The sequence below is a fragment of the Mustela nigripes genome, chromosome 1 (genome assembly GCF_022355385.1).
Source record: "Mustela nigripes isolate SB6536 chromosome 1, MUSNIG.SB6536, whole genome shotgun sequence".
Classification (NCBI taxonomy): Eukaryota; Metazoa; Chordata; class Mammalia; order Carnivora; family Mustelidae; genus Mustela; species Mustela nigripes.
The window spans coordinates 214,271,780-214,297,665 of record NC_081557.1 but is presented as its reverse complement, the minus strand read 5'-3'; the positions used below and the strand labels follow the sequence as shown (position 1 = coordinate 214,297,665).

General features: G+C 44.3%; 1 protein-coding gene and 1 pseudogene across 13 annotated transcripts in view; both read left to right on the top strand.

The window, feature by feature from the left end:
• Window positions 1-25,886, top strand: part of PROM1 (prominin 1) — a 134,979-nt gene that overhangs the window by 100,254 nt on the left and 8,839 nt on the right. For all 13 annotated transcript variants that reach the window (XM_059381297.1, XM_059381253.1, XM_059381323.1 and 10 more), the window contains 11 exons: window positions 563-637; window positions 3,362-3,425; window positions 6,329-6,488; window positions 8,724-8,876; window positions 14,488-14,611; window positions 16,665-16,768; window positions 18,168-18,252; window positions 19,840-19,986; window positions 20,787-20,858; window positions 21,878-21,970; window positions 23,957-24,010. In XM_059381297.1, the coding sequence (XP_059237280.1) occupies window positions 563-637; window positions 3,362-3,425; window positions 6,329-6,488; window positions 8,724-8,876; window positions 14,488-14,611; window positions 16,665-16,768; window positions 18,168-18,252; window positions 19,840-19,986; window positions 20,787-20,858; window positions 21,878-21,970; window positions 23,957-24,010 (1,131 nt within the window). The remainder of the gene's footprint in view (window positions 1-562; window positions 638-3,361; window positions 3,426-6,328; window positions 6,489-8,723; window positions 8,877-14,487; window positions 14,612-16,664; window positions 16,769-18,167; window positions 18,253-19,839; window positions 19,987-20,786; window positions 20,859-21,877; window positions 21,971-23,956; window positions 24,011-25,886) is intronic.
• LOC132009469 (U6 spliceosomal RNA) lies at window positions 6,666-6,759 on the top strand (annotated as a pseudogene).

Sequence of the window (25,886 nt, the reverse complement as noted above, 5' to 3'; positions counted from 1 at the left end):
TCACTTTAAGTTTATTCTGTGTGCCTTCACGATTAGATTTGAGTCATGCATACTTGCTGGGGATATCGCAAGAGTGATACTGTGTTCTTCTTGGTACATCGTGTCAGGAGATCCGTGATGTTTGTCTTGGTGAGAGACAGAACACTTTAAGTCCATGTACAATGCTGTCAAGGAGAAATGTATTCCAGACCACTCACCAACATAACCTTTGGCTTTATTGTTTTTAAACATGTCTTTAAAGAGGTTGTTCATGCTTTATTGAAAAATATCCAGTACCTGAAATTGTGAGATTACACATAATTGATCTGTGTTAAATTTCTTTCCCTAATTTTTGCTAACTGCAATAGGAGTCCTCCAAATATCTAAAACTTAATGCCTGTAGAGGCGACTCTGAAGTAAATGTCTTTCTCCCCAGACAATATTCTATTGTTCAAAAGAAATTTAAATCATACCCTATAATATAGAGACTTTGGGACTTGGATATAAGATGACTTCCTTTTTTATGACAAATAATTGTTGGCAGTATCCACCTAGACTTATATTTTGTTTTATGAATTTTCAGCTCCCATCCTTGGATCAGCAAATTGATAATATTAATGATGTTCTTCGAACAGATTTGTCCAGCCTGGTCCAACAGGTATGTTTTTTTTTTTTTTTTTTTGGAAAAAGAAAAAATACAGTGGTTTGTTTATATCATGTTAAAGGGTAGACTAGTACATAAGAAAAGAGGTAACTGGGAAGAAAAGTCCTAAAATTTTGGAAACAGGGCTGCCAAGAAGGGTGTTAACTATTATCCACCGGGTAATTTTTCTCATTGCACTTCAAGAAATGTGTGTTAAGCATCGGCTGTGTACAAAGCACCATGCTGGAGATAAAAAGCAAAAGACGATCTCACCTTCCTGGGACTCAGAATTTGATGGGTGTTGTGCCGAACCCCATACTGACTCTGACGCGAGGTGCCCTCCCACTCAGCGAGTCAGTCCTGTCACTTCGTCTCCTCCCCCTTGTGCACATTCACACATGCTGTGGGCTGCGCCTGCCACTCTCTCCTTCGCCCAGCCACTTAGGCTACAAAGTACTAGTTACTTAAATCATTCGATATCACTTTCTTAAAGATTTATTTATTTATATTAGAGACGATGAGAGAGAGAGAGAGATTGCATGCAAGTGGGGGAGGGGCGGAGGGAGAGGGAGAGAGAGAACCTCAAACAGACTCCCCACTGAGCACAGAGCCCAACATGGGGCTCGATCTCATGACCCTGAGATCATGACCTGAGCAAAAATCAAGAGTTGGAGGCTTAACCAACAGAATCACACACACGCCTCCCAGTGTCACATTCTTAATGAGATCTTTCCTGGATATCTTGACCAAGTCAAACCCTTTTCAATGCATTGTTATAGTGCAACAGATATTCTTTGTTAAGTTCCTCATAACTATAATTATTGCTTTAATGTGTCTGGTTCCACTTGAGTGTAAGCCCTAAAATTGGCAAGGGCTACATTGGTGTAGAACATCATCATTTCCCTGAGAACCTACCAATTATTGCTCTTTGTTCAACCGATATGTTGAGTGCACTGTAAATATTTCTTTGTAGGTTATGATTCAATAAGTGTGCCCTGCACCTGCAGGAAAGGGAAGGAATAGTGGTACTCTTGACTCTGTCTTTTAGCACGGGCATAAAAAGGTCATCAGATAATCTGTTAAACACTCATCTAATGACAAAGTCAAGTGTCACCTTAAACAGTTCATTAGAAACTCCTGGTCTTGGGGCACCTGGGAGGTTCAGTGGGTTAAAGCCTCTGCCTTCGGCTCAGGTCATGATCCTGGGGTCCTGGGATCCAGCCCTGAGTCGGGCTCTCTGCTCAGTGGGGAACCTGCTTCTTCCTCTCTCTCTCTGCCTGCCTCTCTGCCTACTTGTGATCTGTCTGTCAAATAAATAAGTAAAATCTTTAAAAAAAAAAAAAAAGAAAGAAAGAAAAAGAAAGAAATTCCTGGTCTTTGTGTCCTGGTGTCACCTTATTTGTTAATTGAGGGAGTTGATCCAGGAGATCTGTAAGGCCCCCTCTCCCATAGAACCTCTTTCAAAGGGTGACCTCCTCAAGTCCAAAGGCAGATAAGTGCGGTGGGGTCAGGTGTACGTACGCTCATCCAAACACCTGTGTGCTGGTGGCTTAGTCACTGTTGAGGAGACAGGAGTGGTAGCTGTTCTTGTTCCAGCATCAATGTTACCAGGCTAAACTGGAAACTTGCTGGCACCATCAGTCTTACAAAGTCTGTAACTTAGAATAGACTGCCATAAGAGCCTGTCATAGGCCGGGTGGCTTCTCAATGAAAGAAATTTATTTCTTACAGTTCTGGCAACGGGACGTCCAAGGTCAGGGGGTTAGCATAACCAAGTTGTAGTGAGAGACCCCTCCAGGTTGCAGATGGCCATTTTCTCATTGTATCTTCATGTAGTGGAGAGAGCTATCTGGGGTCCCCTTTCTAAAGTCCCTAATCCCATTCTTGAGGTTTCATTCTCATGACCTCATCACCTCTGGAAGGTCCCACCTCCTCATACCATCCATCACTCAAAGTAGGGGTTAGGATTTCAGGGTGTGATGCCAGGGACGGGGAGCAGGGGTGCCCAGACATTGAGTCCATAACAAGTTGTAATTGATACACTGTTCCCCAGCAGATGGCTAAAGATAGCAGCAGACAACTAAGAAACACAATGAAACCCTTCTGGAGAAAACACTGTTCAGGACATAGCTTGGCATGGCTGTTTAGGTTTTCACTTCAGACTCATTAAAAGCTGTGTGTTGGGTGAGACTAGATCCCAAGTCTAATTTTCTAATTGCTCTGGAAAGTACGGCTCTGGTTTGGAAACTCACTTTCTGCCTGCTCATGGAACATTGCACAGATCAGGGCCTCCTCAGCTGAAGGGCTGTCTACACTGTTGATGATTCTCTCTGGTGGGGGCTGACCCATGCATTGAAGGATATTTAAGAGCCCTGGGTCCCTGCTACATAGTGCCATACTTGTGATAACCAAAATGTCTCCGGACATTTGCCAGATGTCCCCTGGAGGGGACACCGAATCGCCCGCAACTGAGAAACGCTAGTATAGATAACATGAGTTAACAGTTTAAAAGCAAAAAACTTTTAGCAAGGTCTTTGATGGATTCAATTTAAAGACAAAGTCCTCTCTAAGAAGGGATTTTTTGTTCGTCTTTTAATGACCATATAGTGACGATGTCAGCTGGAAGATGACTGCTAGCATTTTTATTTTACTTTCCTCCATGCTAAGCTGCAAAGTGAATCCTTGTTAATTGCCCTTCTACTCACTATGTGTATCAATTTACTTTGAACTATTTTCTAGGGCTATACATCCTTTAATGATATTCCTGAGATGGTACAAAATCAAACCACAGACATCATATCAGGTGAGAGTCAGAGTTTGAAGTCATTTTGTTTCTCTCTTTGTTAAGCATTAAGTGATTAGCACACACACACACAAAATGTATTGTTAAGAACCGTTATTTTTTTTCCTCTCTTAAAAAAATTCTCTCACTGATCTGGAAGATTAAATGAGTTTCAGACCTTTTTAACTGTGCCACCTTCACACAGGGATTTAGATTTTAAGAAATGATAATCCTATTGAATTCTGATTAACATTGTCCTGCTGGCGAGAGAGGCAAGGTCAAAGCCACACTCTGGTGACCAGGCCTCATCCTGAGCTATCAGAACTAGAGACAACTGTGGTTAAACTAGGAAAGTCAGGTTTTGATTGGTTTCCCTGGGGAAAAACTGTGGATTATTATATTTTCTTTAAAAAAAAAAAAAAACCTTAAAATACATTTTTTTTTCCAGGAATACTATGCATAAGGCTTTATTTTGTCTTTTTAAGAAAATGTTCATCTACTTTTTGATGTTGCCGTAATGGTATCTTAGGCTCTTGAGGTTGCTTAGGATTTTTGGAGGAGCAGAGCTGATATTGAGAGAATTCCCTTAGTCTTAAATGATTGAGTCACGTTGTATTCAGGGTATGGTATTCGGGGTGAACTCACAGAGAAAGAGTGCAGTACACACAGTTCTATGCACAGCAGTGGAAATAGACAGGGGTTATTTGCTTAAAGAAGAAATCTCTGAAGCTATGTGAGATCTTCTTCTTCTTTTAAAGCATCTTCTCTGTGCTTCCTTTTTTCTGTTGACCAAGTGGTTTTAAAATGTTGTGTTAGAGGTCTTAGATTATTTTTGTCTCCCTAATAGTGTTCTTTCAATCCTCTAAGATTTTGGGTTAAAAAAGTTATTTTATCCTATCATCACAGGTCTTTAGATATTTTGTGGTTTTCTTTTTGTTTCACCTAAGATTCTACTTTAAAATATTAGGAGATAAAAGACAAAGTTCACGCTTTCCTATGCTAGCATCTGAAGGCTAACACGCGTTGTACATCTGAGAGCCACCTGCTTACTAATTTCTGTGTTTACTTTTTTTTTTTTTGTTCCCCCTTTCTGGACCTCTTCTGCCAATACGTGCAGCTCTCCCTTGTAAGTCTGGCAAAGCAAGGTGTGCAGTATGCGTGAGCGAGGCCCATTGCACACTGTCATTGCCTCAACACAAGCCAGAGTTTTCCCAGGTCTGGGCGAGTATCAATCACTCCATTCAGCTGAATATCAACTGCTTATTTTCATGTCCTTCCAAAACAAATAAGAACCCTTAGCTCCCATGTTTTGATCATTTGGTCCTACCCCACATACATAGTTTGAGTGCCTACTGTGTGCCAGGCTCTGCTGGGCTCTGGGGATGGGAGAAGGATAAAGCATGATCCCCGCCTTGCCCTTCAACTGGGCATGTACACAGATGTCATTTACCACACTCTGGTAACATGACAAGGTATAAGCAAGTGGTTCAAAAAGTGGGAAAGAGTAGTGGAAGGCTTCCTGGAGGAAGCAACATCCAAACTGGGGCCTGAGGGAAGTATCGGAGGAGAGAGGATACCAGCGAGGTACAGTCACCCGAGCTGTCAAGACCGGAGAGTTGTGGGGTGTGGGAGAGCAGGACAGCCTGAGAAGCAGAAGGAACCTGATTCTGAGTTGAGGGAACTGTTCATAGGGGAGGAAAGGTCTGCATCCCACATCTCTCAAACTCTCAGAAATCTAAGAGTTAAAGAAGAGACCCATTGAGTCAGCTTGTTGAAGATCCTGGGGTCTTCAGGTACATTTAGAAGAGACTAGAGCCACTGTGGATAGTAGTCTTCTCCTAGGAGCTCTGTGTGAACAACCTTTGAAAAAGATTCCCACCATTTTATGTCATTCCATTTTGATTCATGCTACCATTAACCCAAAATTCACCAGGAGCCCTGGGATCACATTGTGAGAACAGTTAGTCTTGTTTCTCCTTCTACAAAGAAATTGATCTTCCTTTTCAGGATCAGTGGACATTTAAATGATTAGCATGTTGTTAGTACACCCATGTCAAGAATCACTGTGGTAGCGCCAACTTCAGACCCGTGTGAGCATTAAATTAGATGACATCTGTGTCCTGGGTAGCTTTGATACCAGGACCCATCACAATGGTCAAACACTTTCCAGAAAATTAGAACCTATCTTCTCTCTGAAAGGTTAGGATGGATGTTAATAGAAACTCTGACCATTGGGAATGTATCGCTGTCTGCATAGGAGAAACACAGATGAACTTTAACACATCTCAATTTGTAGGAGTCAAATCAAATTTTAACAAAAATGTTGCCTGGGGTCATTTGTTCAAAAAATTGTTCCTGATGAAATACCGTGTTGCTGCATGCTATTTATTATTAAATTATTTTCTCAAAATCATTTAATGGAAGCTTTGGAGTTAGACAAACCTGACATTCAATCCCATCTCTAGTACTTTCTTGGAAAAAAAAAAAAAAAAGAAAAGATCTTTGGAGAAATAATTAAACTTCGATGGGCCTCAGGTCGCTTAGTAAAATAGGAAGAAGATCTATCTCAGTGAAATAAATGAGTTAACATTTATAAAAGTGCCTGGTCCATGGTAGGCATGCCATAGGCTTTAATCACCAGATTCATTTTATTTTTTAGTGAAATAAGCAGCAGAAGAAAACTCTGGCTTGACTTAAGCACCATGTCATTAAAGTCAGCTCCCATAGCTTGCTGTTCTGTTAAGTAATTGCTCTTTGATGGTCTTGGCTGCATTCGTGCTGTTGTAGAACCTTTCCATGTTTGAAACACATGCATAACATGGGGAAAACTTAAAGGGGTTGAAGCTTTTCATTTTGGTTCCAAAACAAGAGTTTCTGTTTCCCTTAGGTTTAAAAATGCATAACCTGGGTGTCTTTGCTTTCAGATATCAAAAGTTCCTTGAATTCCCTTGGTTCAAATATTGAAAATATAGGCAAGCAGATTCCAATACAGGATAAGCTGTCCAATTTCATGGGTTACATTAATGACACCGAAACTTACATCCACCAAAATTTATTCACGTTGGAGGAGTATGATTCGTACAGGTGAGTGCCCCCCGCCCTCTCCCCACCCAGAGCTGGCAAGCTAGGGGGTGAAACTTGTTCTAGAACAGGGGAGAAATCAGACCTGATAACTGGGATCATGTTGTGAGAGAAGATTGTACAAAGAACACGTAACTTGGTATGTGTTAACCCTAGTTAATGTTTATTTAATAAGTTGGAGTGCTGGCTTTGGCAGCATGTATAGTAAAATTGGAATGATACAAGATAGCATGACCCCTGCCCAAGGATGGCATGCAAATTCATGTATATTTTTAAAAACTGAAGACTGGAAGTTCTTGAGCCAAACAGTCAATAATTTGCAATTCTGATGTCATTAATGGCTTCTAGAATCCTAGTTGTAACTATCTAACATATGTAAAAGGATTTGAAAGCCTATAAAGGAATTATGGAGGGCATTTGGATAATATTCTAATTTTCTTTGGCTTATAAAATCAACATATCAAGGTCAGTTCTTGGAGAAAGAACATCCTTGAAATGAGTAAATTACTAGAGAGCTCATGTAAGCAGCTGTGGTCCTCAGCTGTGGATTGGCCCATTAGAAAACGTTAGCCAGTGGGGTTTGGCCTTGGAGATGACTGTGGACATCTCAGGCAGGAGTGCTAAGGAGTGGTGGACCTACAGACTGGACGTACTTCAAGGACCATGTATATGAGAGGTAAGGTGTGCTGTCCTCTCTAAAAGGCCCAGCCCCACCACCTATCAGTTTCAGAATCATTCTTTTTGGCCAGACTCATGGAAATTTCAGAGACTTCCATTCCTGTTCAGATATTTATTAAGCAAGAACCCAAGATAAATAATAAAATAATAACAATAATTGCTTGCAATTCAGGAACAGTTACGGCCTGCCATCCAAAGAGCTGTATGCATGACATCTCATTTAATACTCCAAAACAAACAAGCAACCCAACAAAAAAAAACTGCAGGGTTCTGTTCTATTTGTAACCTTGTTTCATAGATGAGGAGCTTGAGGCTCAGGGGAGTGGAATAACCTTCACAAGGTCAGTGGTGATGTTTGGGAGGAGGGTTTTCAACCCCCATCTGAGAATGCTCTCAGTTATTGTCCTGTAATCAACCATTTTCTTACCGTGTGGCTAGGTCACCCCAGCAGGTGTCAGGACAAACATAAGACTGACCCTTTCTCAATGAATTTACAATCTCATTAGAGGTTAGAGTTTCACAAATGGAAAGAACCATGCAATTATCTGTCTACACATTGGGTCTCCCTGCTCTGAGAACTAGAAGCTTATTTTTAAAAGAAATTTAACCAAGCAGGTGAAGCACACATTAACTGCAAATGATTTCTGAGGCCAGGATCCCTGTTTTGTTTGATTTGGCGTCTCCAGTATCTGGAACAAAATAGCCACAGCGTGGGTGCAGGTGGCTTTTACAGTTATTGAGACTGTTCTTAATTGAATGAAAAGTTTCAGTGGCAGCTTTTGTTGCAGAAGTAAATTCTTTATTTTTTAGTGTTTTGATGGTTGGGAAGCATTTCTACCCTTGAATGCTCCTCAGCTTCTGGAAAAGGTTGCAGTACATTCCGGGAATGCCAGTAAGACTTAATTGAGGGCCCATTATCCTAAAATGTCTCACCGGACCATTACAAAATTAAGATTTGCGTTCTGCAAGTACTTGATTTAGGATGCTCTCGTAAGTTCTGAAATATTCAGTGCACTCCCCGTGTAGTTTCTGGTTCAGCAAAGAATACAGTGCTCCCCTCCCCAATTATTCCTGCAACCCCAAAGCACTTTAGAGAAAGGCCAGGGAAAAGAACCTGATATTTCTTTATCTGTTGTCTCATTCTGATCTGTCCACATCTCATTATCATTATAATAAGTGCTTGCCGCCTCAGGAACCTTGACAGAACTTGCAGGTCTAAAGGGGTACAGTTATCAGTAGCTTTGGAGTACTTGAGTAAACTCCGCTTACAAGCCCCACGGAAATGAAGCAAAGGAAGGAAGCAATAGTCTCATGACCAATGAGCGAGACAGAGCTCTTCAAAACCAAGATAAAAATTAAGGTTTCTTGCCAGTTGGGTTGGAGGACTGGAGTGGGAAGGGTTCTTGTAGCTACAAGGTCACTCTCTGAGCCCTTCACAGGGGAATCCGGTATCTGATTGCAAAGTGTTAACTCGACTGCTCCAGCCCTAGCCCGAGAGCTTTTGTGTTATCAGGACATCAACCTCTTTTATGTATAATAACACTGTGCTTGCTTCACCAGGTGGCTGGGTGGCCTGGTTGTCTGCTGTTTGCTGACACTCATGGTGGTTTTTTATTACCTGGGCTTGATGTGTGGCACGTGTGGCTATGACCGCCATTCCACCCCAACTGAACGAGGCTGCATCTCGAACACCGGGGGCATCTTCCTCATGGTGTGAGTGTTTGCTCTTCCTTGCCCCGTCAGGGGGCTGGGGGGAGGGGTGGTGGAAATGCAGAGAAGAAAACAGATGACACGAAGCCAGTGGCCTCTGGGCTAAGTGTTCTGGGCTCCAGTGGAGTGGGCGTCCTGTTGTGTCTGTGCTTCTGTCACTGTGGGAAATCCCACCACACATTAAAAAATAGAAGAAAACTCGAAATTGTTAGACTTTTGATAGACAGGCTTAAACACTGTGTTTCTATATGGTGGGCTCCTCTGTAGTGAAATTATTTCTAAGCTTGCCATCTTGATTCCTATTGTATTTTCTCTCTCTCTTCTTCCCTCCCTCCCTCCATCCATCCATTTATTCACCAGAAACTTGCTGAGGATTGTTCTGATCTTAGACACTGTTCTCTGTGGTCAACAGTATCATTAGCTTGTTTACTCTGAAACTCTGGAAACTTGATTTAGCAAAGAGATTGCCGACCCAGCACCCTTAGGATTTAGACACAAAGCCTTAATCAGTGATAAGAGAAGGTGTGGGGTACCAGCGACGAGCCTTTGTGCCTGCTTCCAAGATATTCATATCCAAGTTCATTGTTCTGAAACAAACAAGCAAGCAAAAAACCCTTATTCTACCAGGGTAGGACAAAGCACATGGGACATGAGCTGGCTGTGACCGCAGTTGGGCCAGAAATGTCAAGCAGGAAGCAGAGATAGAAGCTTTGAATGTGCCCCTGAGAGGAAGCTGTGTGGCTTCCCAGTTGACATATCCTTTTCCAGTCTGAACCTCAAGAATCAGCGGCAGGGAGCGTGATGGGGCTCAAAGAAGAAGGTAAAGGTTTAGAACAAGTCCCTGGAGCAATGGAGACTCAAAACCTCAGCCACACTCTCTGATCTCAGCCTACATTACTAGTACCAGGCTGAGAGAATCAGGCAAGCAAGTATCCTGCATTAATGTGCTTTTCCAAACATTGGGTCTCTACAAGAATTAATCAGATTGATGAGCCATGATGGTATGGCCTTTCCATCAAACATGGAATCTCTTGTATAGTACAAGTCTTTCTTGGCATTAATGTAGCACAAGAGCCTTTTGTGGGTTTTTTGTTGTTGTTGTTGTTTTTGTTGTTGGTGGTGATGCAAAAACTATTTTTTTTTAAAGATCTTATTCATTCATTAGAGTGCGAGAGCACACAAGCAGGGGGAGAGGCAGAGGGAGAGGGAGAAGCAGACTCCCCGCTGAGCTGCGAGCCCAATGTGGGGCTCAATTCCAGGACCCAGAGATCATGACCTGAGCTATAGGTAGATGCTTAACCATCTGAACCACACAGGCACCCCCCCCAGAAAAGTGCTTTTATTAAAGCATGGAGACAGGACCCATGAGCAGAAAGAGCTGCCTGAGGACACAATGGTCTTACAAACAACCTTAAAGCTAACAACATGGGAGTCTGCCAAAATTGCACAAAACTGAACAGAGCTCCATGCATGGAAAAGCCTATTTGCTCACATGCCTACACTCAAATTAATGCAGCAAGGAACAGTATATTGCCCTGACTTTTTGTTCCAGTGTACACAGTTACAGATAGAAAATGAGTTTAATGTTCAGATTTTACTAATCCTGGTACTTGGCTGTTTTGTCAGTGTTTTGATGATAAGTTGATAGATCCCACCTTTTTTGATGGGAGAGAGTACATTGCTCTGAACAGGTGCATTTACTGTAAAATTCTATTTGAACATTTTGAAGGGACAAAACCAACATATGTGCTACTGGCTTCAAAGAAGAAAGAAACAGGGAAGTCATGAGCCATTGGAGGGAGACTAAAATTATTTCAGTTTGGGTGTAATTCTCACCTCTGCAGAGTAAGGAATCTCTAAAGAGACAAAGTCACACGGAAGCCGGGGGCTTGGGAACAATGGGCTTTATCACACTATAGGGGAAAGGCTGATCGGATGCATTTCAGGTGGCCTGCAGCCCGAGGATGGTGTGGGCTCCGTGGTCGCCCAACCTCAGGATGGAATTTGCATTTGGCAGGCCCTTCCATCTCCTGAGATAGCTGGCAAACAACTGGATACTTGTGAAGGGGGAAAGTGATACAAGTATAGCTGGTCGAGTCAAACCAATTAGAAAAATGTAATTTCTTCTTAAAAGCCGTTTATTTGCCTGTAGGAACCAGAAAGAGTATATTTTGTTCAGCTGTAACCACAAGACCACCTGTCCTTAAAAACAGAAACACCGTATGTTGAAGAACATGGTCTCTTCAAAAACCAACCAAGAGTCCTTATCCCCCTTGGGGCTCCTAGTGAAAGATCAGTGGGGAGGAGAGGCAGAGAGCCCTGACTCTGCTCTGATCCTTGTGTCCTCTAAGAGTCCGGGGAGCATATTGGGGACCGGATGGGATACAGCGGGGAGTGTACATCTGTCTCCAAGGCCCATGGAAGGTCTCCCCCGAGAGAAGGAAAACTCACCCAGACAACAAGAAAACTCTCTCTTATACTGACATGCACTGTGAAACTTCCAGTTTTAACTGTTGGAAACCATGCTCAGATTATCCGGAGCTTTGAAAAGAAGCTAATACCCAGTGTAGCCACAGGTGTCACAAGATGGTCACACTGGTGGCAAGTTGAGAAAGCAGTTTGTCAGGCTGGAGCAAGGACCCAAAAACACAGCAACTGCCTCAACCAAGTCATTCCCATTCTAGGGAATGACTCTAAGTAGGACCCAACTACAGACAAAACATCACAAGCCGTATTTTTGCACATTTAGTTATAATTGTGAGGCACTAGGGATGACACAAACGTCAGCCACCAAGGAATAGGAGATCCTGAGGTCACTGAAATGGAACGAGGTTGGCTACCCTCAGTGGTTGAACAAAGTCCTGAAGATGTTTGACTAGGGCTTCTGAGATTACGTGCATGTCACTAACCATGTAGGTCAGGAGTCAGCACACATTTCTATAAAGGTCCAGATAATAAATACTTTCACTTCTGCTGGCCACAGATGGTCTTTGTTGCCTGTTATTTTTCTTGTACTTGTTTTACTTCTCCTTCTCTCCTCCTTTACAACACTTTAAGCACATTCTTCTCAGCCATTCTTCTCTTAGTGACAGGCCTTGGGTGATGGTGTGTCCCTTTTCTAGATAGAGAAGCATTTTTGGTAAACCAAGTCTGGGAATGCTAACAGTAAGCTCTTGAGAGTAGCTGTGTTTGTCCGAAGTGTCCTATAGAAGATTTAGATGATTTTTATAACTCTGATGCCCGCACATGCTCGGGTACACGGTTAAAACCATGGTGACTGGCTTTTGTTTCACACATGTTCCCCTTCCCTATGCGCTTCCTGACTCCAAAGTCTTTCAGAACAGAGAAACTCAGGCTGACAGGGGCCCCTGCAGTGAACATACCTTGCTATTTATTCCAGCAACACCAGGCAAATATTCATAATTACACCTTAAGTACGTCCACTGGGCAGAATCCCGCCCTCAAGAAGGGAGGCTATGTTTTTAAGTCCATCAGCCTACACACTTCTGAGGGTCCTTCCGTTTGTACTGGTGATGGTACAATCATCTGTTACGATCTGCCTGTTCTACCTAGGCTCAGTCAGGAGTCTGCTCTGTCTGTGTCTACGTCCAAGTAACTGAGCACCCTAGAGAAAGGTCACACAATGGGGCACATTGGCATCCCTACAGAATTATGTCCCCCACCTCAAATGGATCCTTCAGAGCTCCACAGGTTTCCCTGTCTCACCTCCCCATTTCCTCCTTCCTTCCTCCCCTCCTCGCTCCCCCTCCCCCTCGCTTCCTTCTCCAATGGCTTTTTCCACTCATATATCTGTCCTGTCCTCCTCGTTTTCCCCTTCTCTTAGCAGAAGGCTGGACTTCCTTCTTCACAGAGAAAATAAAAGCCACCACACGCCTTCTCAAAACTCCAGCGCCCCTGCATCCACGACACACGCAGTTCCTTGAGCCGAAGGACTTGAGCCAAAGGACGTCTGCCTTCTGGCCCCTCCCACCTGCTGTTCCCTCCCACCCCTGCGCACCGCCCCGGAGGTGCCCTGGATCCGCCCTCCCTCTCCCTTGTCCTCATTCTCTTCCCTTCTCCTAGCCTGGCTTCTCAACACTTAAACACAGTCTGCTTTCTCCCCTCTTGAAACTGGACAACAGAAAACTTCCTAACACCCCTTCTTCCCTCTCACACCTCCCCCTGCGCAGATGTCTAGAAATAATGATATTTGCTGTTTTCTTACTCCCTGCCCTGCCCAGGCCACTCCCCTGCCCTCTGGTCAGCAGTGGCCTCCAGGCTTCCAGCCAGGGGACTTCCAGTAGTTCCCTGGAATGTGCCCTCCCTGCAGTGATTGGGTCCCCTGTGCTCCCTACCCACGGCAGACTCCCCTTAGTTTTCGCTTCCGTGACCCCGTGCCCTAGTGCTTTCGTTCCCACACTGCAGCTCTCCCTGGCCCCTTATTCACTAGCTGCTCTCCCACCACCTGCTCCTCAAGCAGCACCGTCTCCCAGGCCGGGGCCCAGGCTGCCTCTCCCTCCAGCCCCAGCCCAAGGACCAGTGGTCACTTCTAAGCAGCTGGTTGCCTCGTGCCAGCCTGTAACCCAGATGTGTGCGCTCTGCACACAGTCGACTCCCCTCCAGCATCACACCACCTCCCGCGGGGAGCAGGACCAGATCCCTCCCTCTCTCCCCTTTCTCAGCACCAATGTCTCCTTTCCCTGCTGACAAGCCCTGGCATCACCTGGGGCTCTTCCTCGTCTTCTCTTGCCTAGAATCTCCTGCACATCCTGTTGTGTCCATCTCTTGTGTCCCATCTCTTCTGTCCCCTGCCTCTAGCCACATCAGCCCACCACCCCAGGATGGACGGCAGCCTCCTCAGTGGTAGACCCATCCCCACGGGCCTCTGTCCCTCCTGTCCTGCATGCTCTGACAAGAATGTTCTTCCTCAGAGAGAAAGGGCGTTATGCTCTTTTCTATGCTTCTGGGCCCTCAGCAGCCACCCCTTCCTGGACCAGACAGGTCCTGTCCCCTGTACCCCTGCACCTGTGCACTCCTGCCTGCGTCCTGAGCTGTGTTCATGCTGCGCTCAGCCCTCCCTCTGCACGCAGAACCACGTTGGCCCCTCTCAAACTCCCCATGGTACATTTCCTACCTCGGAACCTCCCCATTCAATGCATCAACTGCAGAAGGCCAGATTCACTCACCTGACTCCAGAGTTGATGTCTGAATCATGGTGCTGGGCTGCAAGGAGACCAGAGACTAAGTCAGAGCATTCCCTAAATATATAACTGGGACTGGAAGGTCACAGTGCTTACCGTTTCCCGGCTCCAGTCCGGAGCAGGTGGGCTCACTTAACCTGCACAAAGCAAAGACTCTAGGTCCTTTTCCTACACCACGTAGGTAGGATTAGTAAGAACTGGTAGGTAATATTGGACCTATAGGGTTTTTTTGTTTGGTTGGTTGTTTTGTTTTTTAAGTAATTTTTGCATCCAACTTGGGGCTTGAACTCATGACCCCGAGATCTAGAGTCACATGCTTTACCAAAGGAGTCAGCCAGGTGCCCCTGAATGTTGACTAATTTACAGTAGAATTCCAGACTTCATTTCTGTTTTATTTTGGTTTTGGTTTCCAGCGGGGTTGGAGTCAGTTTCCTCTTTTGTTGGATACTGATGACCATCGTCGTTCTCACGTTTGTCATTGGAGGAAACATGGAAAAACTGGTTTGTGAGCCGTATCAAAACGGGAAGTTATTCCAGGTGAGGATGCCTTCCGGGCCTGCTGTGGAAAGGGCTTGAGTGGAAACTGATTTCCCCATATCTTGCGGGGGCAAAAAGATGAGCATTTTGGGTTTTATTCAGTAAATTAAGATTCCTTCTATTTGTCAGAGCAAAAAAAAAAAAAAAAGTAAAGTTTTCGAATGTCAAGTAAAATGAGCACAAGGAGTTAAGGCCTGCTCATTGATGTGGACTATAATGGGGTTGGGGGGGGATTCCCAAGGTGGGGTAACCCAGAAGGCTTCTGATATTTTAAAGGGTTTCTCAAAGGACAGTTGCCCATGCCGATGCTTTGAGGCCTTCAATTTACGTGAAAGACATTGAAAAATTCAACATCTCATGGCTGAGTGTTGTCCCTGGAGGCCATCTGACGAGGCTGTTGGGAAGTGAATTCAGGCTCCACCTTCTCCCTCTGAAACTCTGTCCTATGGACTCTATGGGACCACCTCTCAGTTCAGCATCATTAATTAACAAGGAAATCTGGGTCTGTGTGGCACTCTTGTCACTCTGGCTTTCTGATGCTTTTCTCCAGATTCTGGTTCTCAAAAGATTATTTCTGTTTTGCTGTTTTATTATATATGCTCTTTCACCTCAGATCTGTTATGAAACTTGGTGAGTGACTATGAAGGTAACCAGCTGTCATGGTATTTTAATTATTCAGTTGATTGAGGAAAATTAAATTGGGAGTGTCAGTGTTTTTAAATTATGTCCATTTGGGCTCATCATAAAAAATAATAGTGATACATCAAGCCGGACTTCATTATCTTCCATGCTGTGTTAAATTGCTAAAAAGGGGAACCTTCTTACACTGTTGGTGGGAATGCAAGTTGGTGCATCCACTTTAGAGAACAGTGTGGAGATTCCTCAAGAAATTAAAAATAGAGCTTCCTTATGACCCTGCAATTGCACTACTGGGTATTTACCCCAAAGATACAGATGTCGTGAAAAGAAGGGCCATCTGTACCCCAATGTTTATAGCAGCAATGGCCACAGTCGCTAAACTGTGGAAAGAACCAAGATGCCCTCAACGGATGAATGGATAAGGAAGATGTGGTCCATATACACTATGGAGTATTATGCCTCCATCAGAAAGGATGAATACCCAACTTTTGTAGCAACATGGACAGGACTGGAAGAGATTATGCTGAGTGAAATACATCAAGCAGAAAGAGTCAGTTATCATACGGTTTCACTTATTTGTGGAGCATCACAAATAACATGGAGGACATGGGGAGATGGAGAGGAGAAGGGAGTTGAGGGAAATTGGAGGGGGAGATGAACCATGAGAGACTATGGACTCTGAAAAAAAACCTGAGGGTTTTGAAGGGGTGGGGGGTGGGAGGTTAGGGTAACCAGGTGGTGGGGATTAGGGAGGGCACATATTGCATGGAACACTGGGTGTGGTGCAAAAACAATGAATACTGTTACACTGAAAAGAAATAAAAAATTTAAATTTAAATTTAAAAAATAGGGATTTCCTTTTGAAAGATTTATTTATTTGAGAGAGAGAGCATGAGCACTAGCAGGAGGGCAGAGGGAGAGGGAAAGAGAATCCTAAGCCAACTAAGCCAACTCTATGCTTGATTTCATGACCCTGAGATCATAACCTGAGCCGAAACCAAAAGTCAACTGCTTAACTGACTGTGCCACCCAGATGCCCTAAAATAGGGAATATTTTGAAGCTTACATTCCTCACGCATATATGTGGTCATGCACTAATGAGCTCATTTTAACATTGATGATATTACATATGACCTATTAGCCAACTCTCCCATGTCAACTCTCCCATTTCTAATGTACTTGTCTTACTAAGTGAAGTGTTCTCCAAAAAAAGTAGCTCACTAATTCTCATTGATGCTACCTGTTGTCAGTTTATTCCGATCACACTATTATTTTCCCATTTTAAATTGGAGACCAATAAAGAAAACCATGATCTTCAAAATCCCCAAAATACATTTAACAGAATATTTTATTATATGTATGTGTATTTGAGTAAAAGTATCTCTTTTAAAAAAGCTTTTTCAATTTGTTCTAGATTTTGGACACACCATATTTACTAAATGAGAATTGGAAATACTATCTCTCTGGCATGGTGTTTAACAATCCGGATATTAATCTCACTTTTGAACAAGTTTACAGGTAGAATTAATAACATTATGCATTTTTTTGGCTACTGAAAATGTTGTTCCAGAATGAGAATTTTGCTTTCAAAGTGTCTTTAAGCTTGATAAGACCAGCTATTCTATTGTCTTCACAAAGAGATAGTGGAAATAAGACCAAAAAGAAAATCCTTCCCCTGAAAGCCTTCTAGACTTTGGCATGGTGATATCTCAAGGTCCCCCAGCAGCTGATGGATGGGCTCCAGTCTTGACTCTATGATCAGGGAGCAGGCAGTGGGGACCTTGGGAAATTTTACTTCCTCTTTGTTCAATAGGGTTCAGAGGCTCCCCTAGCAGAGACAGCAGATGAGTGGCCTTCATGGTAGACCTTGGTAGTCAACTGTGGTCTTGTTCATAGTTAGAAGAGTCTCAGGATCTTCTCCACAGCATGTTGTAGGCAGATGTTATCAATCAATTGGAGTTGCTGTGCACGATTAAACTACCCTTGGCCTGAAAGGACAAAGCCGATCTTCTTGGCCTTGGCCCAGCCTGCCAGCTCTTTGTGACTCTGGCTCCTAGAGAATTCTGCAGCCTTACCCCTCGTGGTTAGTGTTTCAAGCTCTCCATTCCAACAACACCAGCCAACTGGGGATTTCCTGGAGAGGAGTCTCACACCTCCTAGGGCTGTGGGAAAGTGGCTTCTCCGAGGCATCCCTCAGGTCTAGAAGGCTTTGGTGACTGGACAAGGAAGAGGCACCTCCAGGAAGTGGCTGTCTCAGTGACAGCGACATGCATCAGATGAGCTTACCCTTCTTAGCTCAGTCAAGGAGACATTTTGCACATTTTAGAGAAGCACGGAGAGGTGAAGCCAACTTAGGTATACTGACCATCTGAATATAGGTGTGGCCCCTTCCCTATCTCCATCCTGCCCTGAAAATATACATCTAACCATATGCTTAGTAAGTGAAGCTCAACCTTGGAAATAGGGAGACAAGTGGTCTGGCAGGGCTTTGATAGAATCTTTTAATAAAGCCTTAGAATCTTTTAATAAAGCCCATGATACTCTCTGTAACACACAGGTGGTATTATTTTTTATTTGTTTTTTTTTTTTATGAGAATTTATTTCTTCCCTGTTTGTGAACTTGTTATTCCTCATAGCAGTAGAAAAAACACAAAGGAGATAGACAGAAGGATGATTTACCAGTCTTACTGTATCTGTTCCAAAGTCGGGACATTAAGCAAAGCAGGGAACGAAGTCTGGAACAATAGGCACAGGGAGAGACTTCCTCCTGCATCAGCACTCAGAAGCCACTTCTCTGCATGCAGATTTAGACAAAACAAAAGATAAACAGTGAACCTCCCTCCTTCCATCTGTAGCAGGGGACAGAGGTAGGTATGGCCACCTTTCTAGATCATAATTTCTCTGTTTATTCCTACAGTGATTGCAAAGAAAATAAGGGCATCTATACCACACTTAAGCTTGAGAACAGCTACAATATCAGTGAGCATCTCAACATTCAGGAGGTAAGGAATTAGAGCCAGCCACGAAATGGACATGTCTTTAGTCAATCCAGTTACCTTCTTCTTTTTTTTTTCATTGAGGTGAAATTCACATAAGATAAAACTCACCATCTAAAAGTGGCATTTAGTACACTCACAAGGTTGTGCAACACTCACTTCTGTCTAATTCCACATCATTTTCCTCACCCCCTCAACCTGTTGTCTTTCTTGAGGCCTGAGTTTCTGTAGTTGACTACTCGAATGCTCTGATGTAGGAAGATCTTATCTTGCTGTGTGTCAGTGTCCTTAGAGGAACAAAGCCCCAGGGATATTGGCTCTCCAACACTGGCCACCTTTTTTGGCCCAGTCCCTGAGGGGGGGAACTAGGCACCCAGGACTCCATCCCACACATTCATTGCCCCTTGGGCATCATGGCTGTGGCCCCAGGACTCCAAGGGGCCTCTGCGGAGCTCCCCTGGCCCTCAGCAAGACAGCATGTCAACAGCCATGGACACTGATAGAAGGGAATGACTTCCTCCTGCTCCTTCACCTGAGCCCATCCGCCCTCATGAGCCTGAAGACTCTGAGGAGAGCCCACTCAAGAGCATACTGGACAGGAGGAGGAGCAAGAGAATTTCAGCTGGTCAGGCCTAGGGTGCCATGAACCTAGGCTGATCCCCTTCCCATACCTGGAGGCCTTTTAGGTCTTCTCATAGGAAAACACGTAAGGAGCCTTCTTTCTTCTGGGCTTCCCAATGGAAGAAGATACTAAAGGATACCAAGGAAAGAGGCTAAACCTCACAGCTTGCCCACTGAGACATCACAGAAGGCTTTCAGAGGCACCAGGAGAACCATGATGGCCTGACAGTTTTTGGATAGGAAGGGGTTTATTTAAAAGCTGAATACAAATTCTGCATTGTATTGTATTTTGTCTTGTGTTGATTATCCTCCCTAAATATTCCTTGCATGTCCATATAAATATAATTCAAGCCCTCACCAGATGCCCTCTGCTGATTTGGCATCATGCTGTGTGTCATGTTCTCTGTGCACCAGAAACGGAGTGCTCGGGATACTCAGGCACTACATGCTGATTGCTCCCTAGGACAACCCCAAATCACCAGCCATGTCCCCGTGATCTCAAGTGTCCTCACTATGCAATTCCAGGGCATGCTACCTCCTTCCCCTGGGATACAGCCTGCCTGACCCCTTTCAAAATCTCTCTTTGTCCAGACCCATTCAGAAGCCACCTCCTCTCCATTGCCCTGTCTAGGACACTGACCTGGGCAGACTCTTCCCTGCCCGTGGGGTCCTGATGCAGTTCGTGTGCCTTTATTATGACACTGCCTCTTCCTTTGAGGACTCTGAGGGCTGAGATGGAGTATTATTTTGCTCTGCATCCCAGTTCCTCACACAGTGCCTGGCGTGGGGCATAAGGAAGGAGGCAGGGATACAGGGAAGGAGCGGGAGGGGAGAGAAGAGTACCAGGAAGAAATGCCAGTCAAATGTTCATCTGTGGTTTTGTTGTCTTGTGTCATTGCTCTTTTAATGTGTGAAAGTATGTGGCATTCTTGAAGAATGGGCTTCCTTGTAACTTTTCTTTTTATCATGCAGCATGCTGGAAACATAAGCAAAGATTTTAAAAATCTGAATGTAAATATTGACAATATTGTGCTGTTGGACGCCGCAGGGAGAGAAAACCTGATGAACTTCAGCTCTTCGGGCATAGACACCATAGACTATAATGTCTACTTGGCTGAGGTGCGTCCGTGCGTTCATGCCTGATCTTTGAGGGAAAAAAAATAACAGCATATACCTCTGGTTTTTTGTTTTGTTTTTCTTTCCTTTTTTAAATTATTGGGATGAAATTTACATAACATAAATTAACTATGTTAAAGTGAGCAATTCTGGGGTTCCTGGCTGGCTCCGTCAGTAGAGCATGCAACTCTTGATCTCAGGGTTGTGAGTTCGAGCTCCACGAAGGGTGGAAAGATTACTTAAAAATAAAATCTTTAAGATAAATTTTTAAATTCAAAAAAAAAAAAAGAGAGCAATTCATTAGCTTGTAGTATAATGACAGTGTTGCTCAACTACTGCTTCTATCCAGTTCTAAAATATCTTTATCTCCCAAAAAAGAAGCCTCATTCCCCTTACATAGTTGTTCCCCTTCCCCCACCTCCCAGGCCTGGCAAATACTAATCTATGTTCTGCTCCTATGAATTTACCGATCCTGGATATGTCATATGAGCGGAGTCATACAACATGTGGCCTTCTGTGTTTAATGGTCTTTACTGCTTCCCTTTTATGTAACCTAAAAGTTTTTGAGAGTCAACTCCATTATAGCATAGATCAGTACTTGATTTCTTTTTATGGTTGGATCATGTAGTTGAATAAAAATAATATGGTTTTACATGTATAAATAAGAGTGCAGCTGTTGTCACCTCTGTAAGAGTTTCCAGCCTTATTTTATGGAGCATAATTCACTCTGTTGTCTATTAGATATTGTTAAGACTTAAAAAATCCCACAACCATGATGCGGTTTTCTTCTCCCTCTTTTGTAGATGGGTAAAGCTCCCACCAAAGTGAATCTTTTAGCCTTTGCAAGTGATCTAGAAGCAAAAGCTGACCATTTGGTGAGTTCAAGTAGTCCCGTTCTAAGTGTTGTAATCGTTAGAGATGTCATATGTCCATACTAGTCTTCCTATACCACAAGTAACCTTTGGTTAGAAATGGCTCTCTCCTGGGCATGTCAAGACTTCCCACCAGCTGCCATTGCCGTGTGGCCCAGAAGTCTGTGAGCACATGAGTGGTTCCAGGGAGGTGTCAGAATGCCCGGAGCTGCCCCCGACCTCTGCTCATGGTAGTGGAGCTCTCCCTGCTTTAGAACTATCTCTGCTTTCACACCCATCAACCCCTCTACCACTAAACACGTGTGCACGCAGGTGCATGCACACACACATTTTTCTCGAAGTGTAGGGAACGGGAGAAGATTCCATTTGGTGCTTTGCGTCACCAGTAACAAGAGGATAAGGGAAGGTAAAGACATCAGCCAAGCCAGGCAAACTTCTGCTCTTTACTTCCCCTGGCGGATGATGACTAAATGGCTCAAATGCACCCCTTTCGAGAAGCAACAGATCATGGGGATGAGGAGCCTGGGCTCTGGGCAAAGACTGGGATTAAATCCTGACTCAGACACTTCCTAATGATAAAAACTTGGACGAAATGTTTCACCCCTCTGTGCCTTAGTTTCCTCGTCTATAAAATGGGAGCAATAAAATTGTTACACATTTATATATTAAACACTATTTAAGTGTGGTTTAAGTTGAGCTTGGGTTTTTCATCAGTAAAATGGGGATACAGCTGCTGGAAATTGGACTTTACAGCAGCTCTGTGATGATGAGGTGAGAAAGAGAGCACAGCCTCCAGCACTCAGGAAAGCCTCATGGCATTGAGTGGCCTCTGAGAGTTCATAATTCTAACATTCAAGATAGGGTGTCTTGGCGATGCCCTTCCTGGCAGTCCCCACACCCACAAGCGTGCAAGGAGGGCTGCAAGCTTGTCACAACCCTGTCCTGAGCTCATGCTGTTAGAGAGAGTGCTCCAGAGTCCAGAAGGATGGTGTTGATCTTTGTTTATTTTGTTCTCCTTGTAGCCCCAAGGAAGTTTGAAACAGTCCCTGAAAAATAATGCACAAACTATTAGAACAGTTCACCGTGGCCAAGTCATTCCTTTGGAACAGTCAATGGTAACAACCCACAACCTTTGGGGTTTCCCCGGGACCAGAGCAAAAGCCCATCTCACTGGCTGGCTTTCATTTAGACTAATGAAGCATCTGCATGGCACACGTGGGTCAAATCCAGCTGGCCTCAGGCTAAGAAACTGAGCTATGATACAAATAAGTGATAGCAGGGGCACCCGAGTGGCTCAGTGAGTTGAGCATCTGACTCTTGATTTCAGCTCAGGTCTTGATCTCAGAGTCGTGAGATGGAGCCCCGATTCAGGCTCTGAGCTCTGCAGGGAGTCTGCTTGTCCCTCTCCCTCTGCCCCTCCCCTCCACACTTGCGCCCTCTCTCTCTCTCTCTCTCTGAAATAAATAAAATAAATCTTAAAAAAAAATAAATAAATGGTAAAAGCTGGGTTTCAAAAAAGACATTTTCAATTGTCACCACTCCTTTCGTGCTTTATCTCCTTGACTTTTCCGCTTGCCTGTGACCAGGTCGATAAACTCTGGGGTTGACCCACATACCGTGCTCTGGTTCCCTTGGCCTTCAATAGGCCCCCCGGAAGCCAGGCACCTCACTGGAGAGCTGCTGGCTGTGCCCTGGACTCACTCACACTTACTTATTCTCAAATTCTTTTTCTCCAAACCCTGCCAAGAAATATGGAAAGGCAAGGGTAAGTCCTTTTCTCTCTGCCTCGTTTAGCTCTGTTCACTGATCTGATGGGCGATGGTTTCTTTCTCCTCTCGTAGCCTCTGTTCTGACTTCCCCTATGTTTTTCTTCTTGCTGCCTTCTGGCTTCTTTCCCCAAATTCAAGAAAGGTAGTTTGTAGCAGGGAAAGGACATGGGCTCTGGAGTCAGGGAGAACTGATTTCAGGTCCTGCTTTTGCCTCCACAAAGTCTTAGGGCTATCCATCTCTCATTAGAAAAGGATGGGAATGGATCCTGCCCTGTGGTCACCTGGTTCCTGGAGATATAGGGGCTGGTGTCCCAGAGAGACTCTGTAAACATCAGGAATTATTATTACACATGTGTGGGAAACCTGTTACAGAGTGGCTTGCTCAGGTTTGGAGAAGCAGATCAGTCCACTTGACTTCGATTGTGGAACCTTCTAGAATGAGTTTTACCATGTCTCTCTCTTTCTGTATCTCTTTTTCCCTTCTGACTTTCTAGCTCATTAGCATATGCACAAAGAAAATTGAATTTTCTGCTTGTTGTATGCTATGCACATGCCAATTTTCTGCTCTCCTTGTATATGCCTAGCACAGATTTGTTAAAATTTTAAGCTGGGTTTTCCCTGTTTCTTAAATGCTTTCCTTCAAGGAGACACAAGGCTCATCAGCCTTGCCCCAGAGCTGGGGTAACCTGTCTGCAAACAGGCAAATAGCTCTGTACATGTGACCTAAAATCTAAACCAGGGGTTAGGAAACTATGGCCTCCAAAACTACAATTTGTGGGCCAAATCCAGCCTTTTGTTTGTTTTTATAAAGTTTTATTGGAACACAGCCATGCCATCTTATTTACAGATGATTTATGGCTGCTTTCAGCTAAAAGGGCAAAGTTTAAAATTAAATCAAATTAAAATGACCAAGTTGAGTGCTTTGAACAGGGTATGGTGCACAAAGCCTAAAATATTTACTATCTGATTTTTGTTTTTACCACTCCCTGATCTAAACCATTCAGATTAAACTACTCTGGGCAGTTTGGGTGGAATTTCTTTTGAGTAGTTCCTGCCAGTTTGAGCAAACCCGACTCAATGAGGTTTTTCCGGCACCTTGCATGGGGCATGATGCTCTAGAAGACATATCCCGATTTCCTTCTTCAGCTTTCCTGACACCAGAGCTATCGTTACTTGCATCTGCTGTTTTCTTCTAGAATGAAACCGTTACAGAGTAAAGTCAGCTCTGATGGCTGGCTGACAGTGGGGGGGTGGGGGGTGAGGAGACATAGGCATGTGATCTTGCTGGTTCAGGTCATAAGTTGGAAAATATCATGTGTGTTTGTTCACCAGAGCACTATCTACCAAAGCATCAAGGAACTTCAACTCAAAAGCAGTGGATTGAGGGTAAAAACTTATTTTCCTTTCCTGTCCTGGTGGGGTGGGGTGGGGGGAGGAGTCTTATCGTAAAAGCACACACAGACTCTCAGAGATACTGGTTTTACAAGTATTTATGTTTATTAAAAAAAAAAAAAAAACATAAAAACAAAAGTCTTGGCTATCTACTTATTTTGAATGCCAAACTGGGTTTTTCCTACCACTTGCTTTCTACAAGTATGTCTCACCTTGGTGCCCTGTTGGACACACAATCAAAAGCTGTGTCTTGATGTGTGATGCACAGTCACTGTTACTGAGATAACGCTGCCTGCAGAATCCAGTGGCTTCTGACCACAACGGCATTACCACTGTTGGGTCCAGAGCAGGCTTCTGCACCCTTCTGCCTACCCAGAGACCCACCCTGAAGGAGCAGCTCCTGTCTGGGCCACCCCATCTCCTCCAGGTAGAGGACAGGCAATCAGAGGGTGAATGGAAACAGGTTGCCCTTTCAGTGACTGCTTAGAACCAGCACACTGCCATTCTGCCTATGTTCTGTTGGCCCAGAGCAAGTGACCTGACGTGGCCAGACCTGTCATCATGGGGTAGGGACGTAGCCCCACACCCCGAGAATAAGTCCCTATCCTATGAGAAGCTAGGCCTAGGAAGGTATCAGCGCTCAGGAACACAGGAGTCTCCCTTGGACCACAGACACCCCCACAGCAGAAACTGAGATCTGTGGCTGTGCTGTGTGCATCTTGTATCCTCAATGCCAATAGGCAACTCAAAATATATTTCCTTACTGAGCAGAATAAGCTGCCCATGAGAGGTTTGGGATGTCAGCCACAACGGAAAACTCCATGGTCTTCCTTGCGCTTTCCTCACAACTGCCTTTGCAGACCTTTGTCACAGGGCTTCTTGCCACATGGGTCTCCCCTGGGAACTGTGAGCTCCTTCATTTGTAGCTGGTATGCTCACTGAGCACACTGAGCCTGCTACTTGATTGATATACCAAGACCCTGAGTGCCTCAAAGACTATTCCTGTAGGTTTACTGTGCTTGGGGACCATTGCTATACCTCTAATCACCTTTGTCCCATGCCAAGGGGAGCTGGAGAGAGACTGGGGACTGCACCCTGGTCCCTTACTGTCCTATGCCTCCTTTATTCAGGGTGACGGTGTGCAGCTATGCCTTGCCCTTCACAAGGGGCCAGTGTGGGGGCGAATTGGGGTGGAAATCAGCTCTTGACCCAAGTTGCCTTGTGGGGATTCTTATCTGTGTGAAATACTTAGATACAATCCCAGATTTTATGTCTTCAGCCTGGTGACATCAAGCAGGGTCAGCTACATCCTCTGTAGCCTAACACAATGCCTTCCGACAGCCCGTGTATACCAGAGGGCCCCCTCCCCCATCCTTGGGGAATGTATTCAGAGGAGGCTTGAAACCACAGAGAGTACTGAACCCTATTGTACTATGATTTTCCTGATTCATACACAGCTCTGATAAAGTTGAAGTGATAAATTAGGCACAACAAGAGGGTAGCAATGATAATCAATAATAAAATAGAACAATTAAAACAATATATTGTAATGGAAGTTATGTGAATGTGCTTTCTTGCTCAAAATACCTTACCGTGATGAACTCCCCCTTCTTCCCATGATGAGGTGAGATGATAAAACGCCTGAGTGATGGGACAAAGTGAGGGGGATGGTGTAGGTATGTGACGGAGCATTAGCTACTATTGACCTTCTGACCATACGTCTGAAGGAGGATCATCTGCGCCTAGATCCCTAGTGAAGGAAATTGTGGATAAGGGGGAATCTTGGACTCAATGAGGTGACTTGGATTAAGAGCTTGGCCCAGTGTCTGGAACAAAGTGAGTGCTTATCACATACTCCTCTCATTCCCCT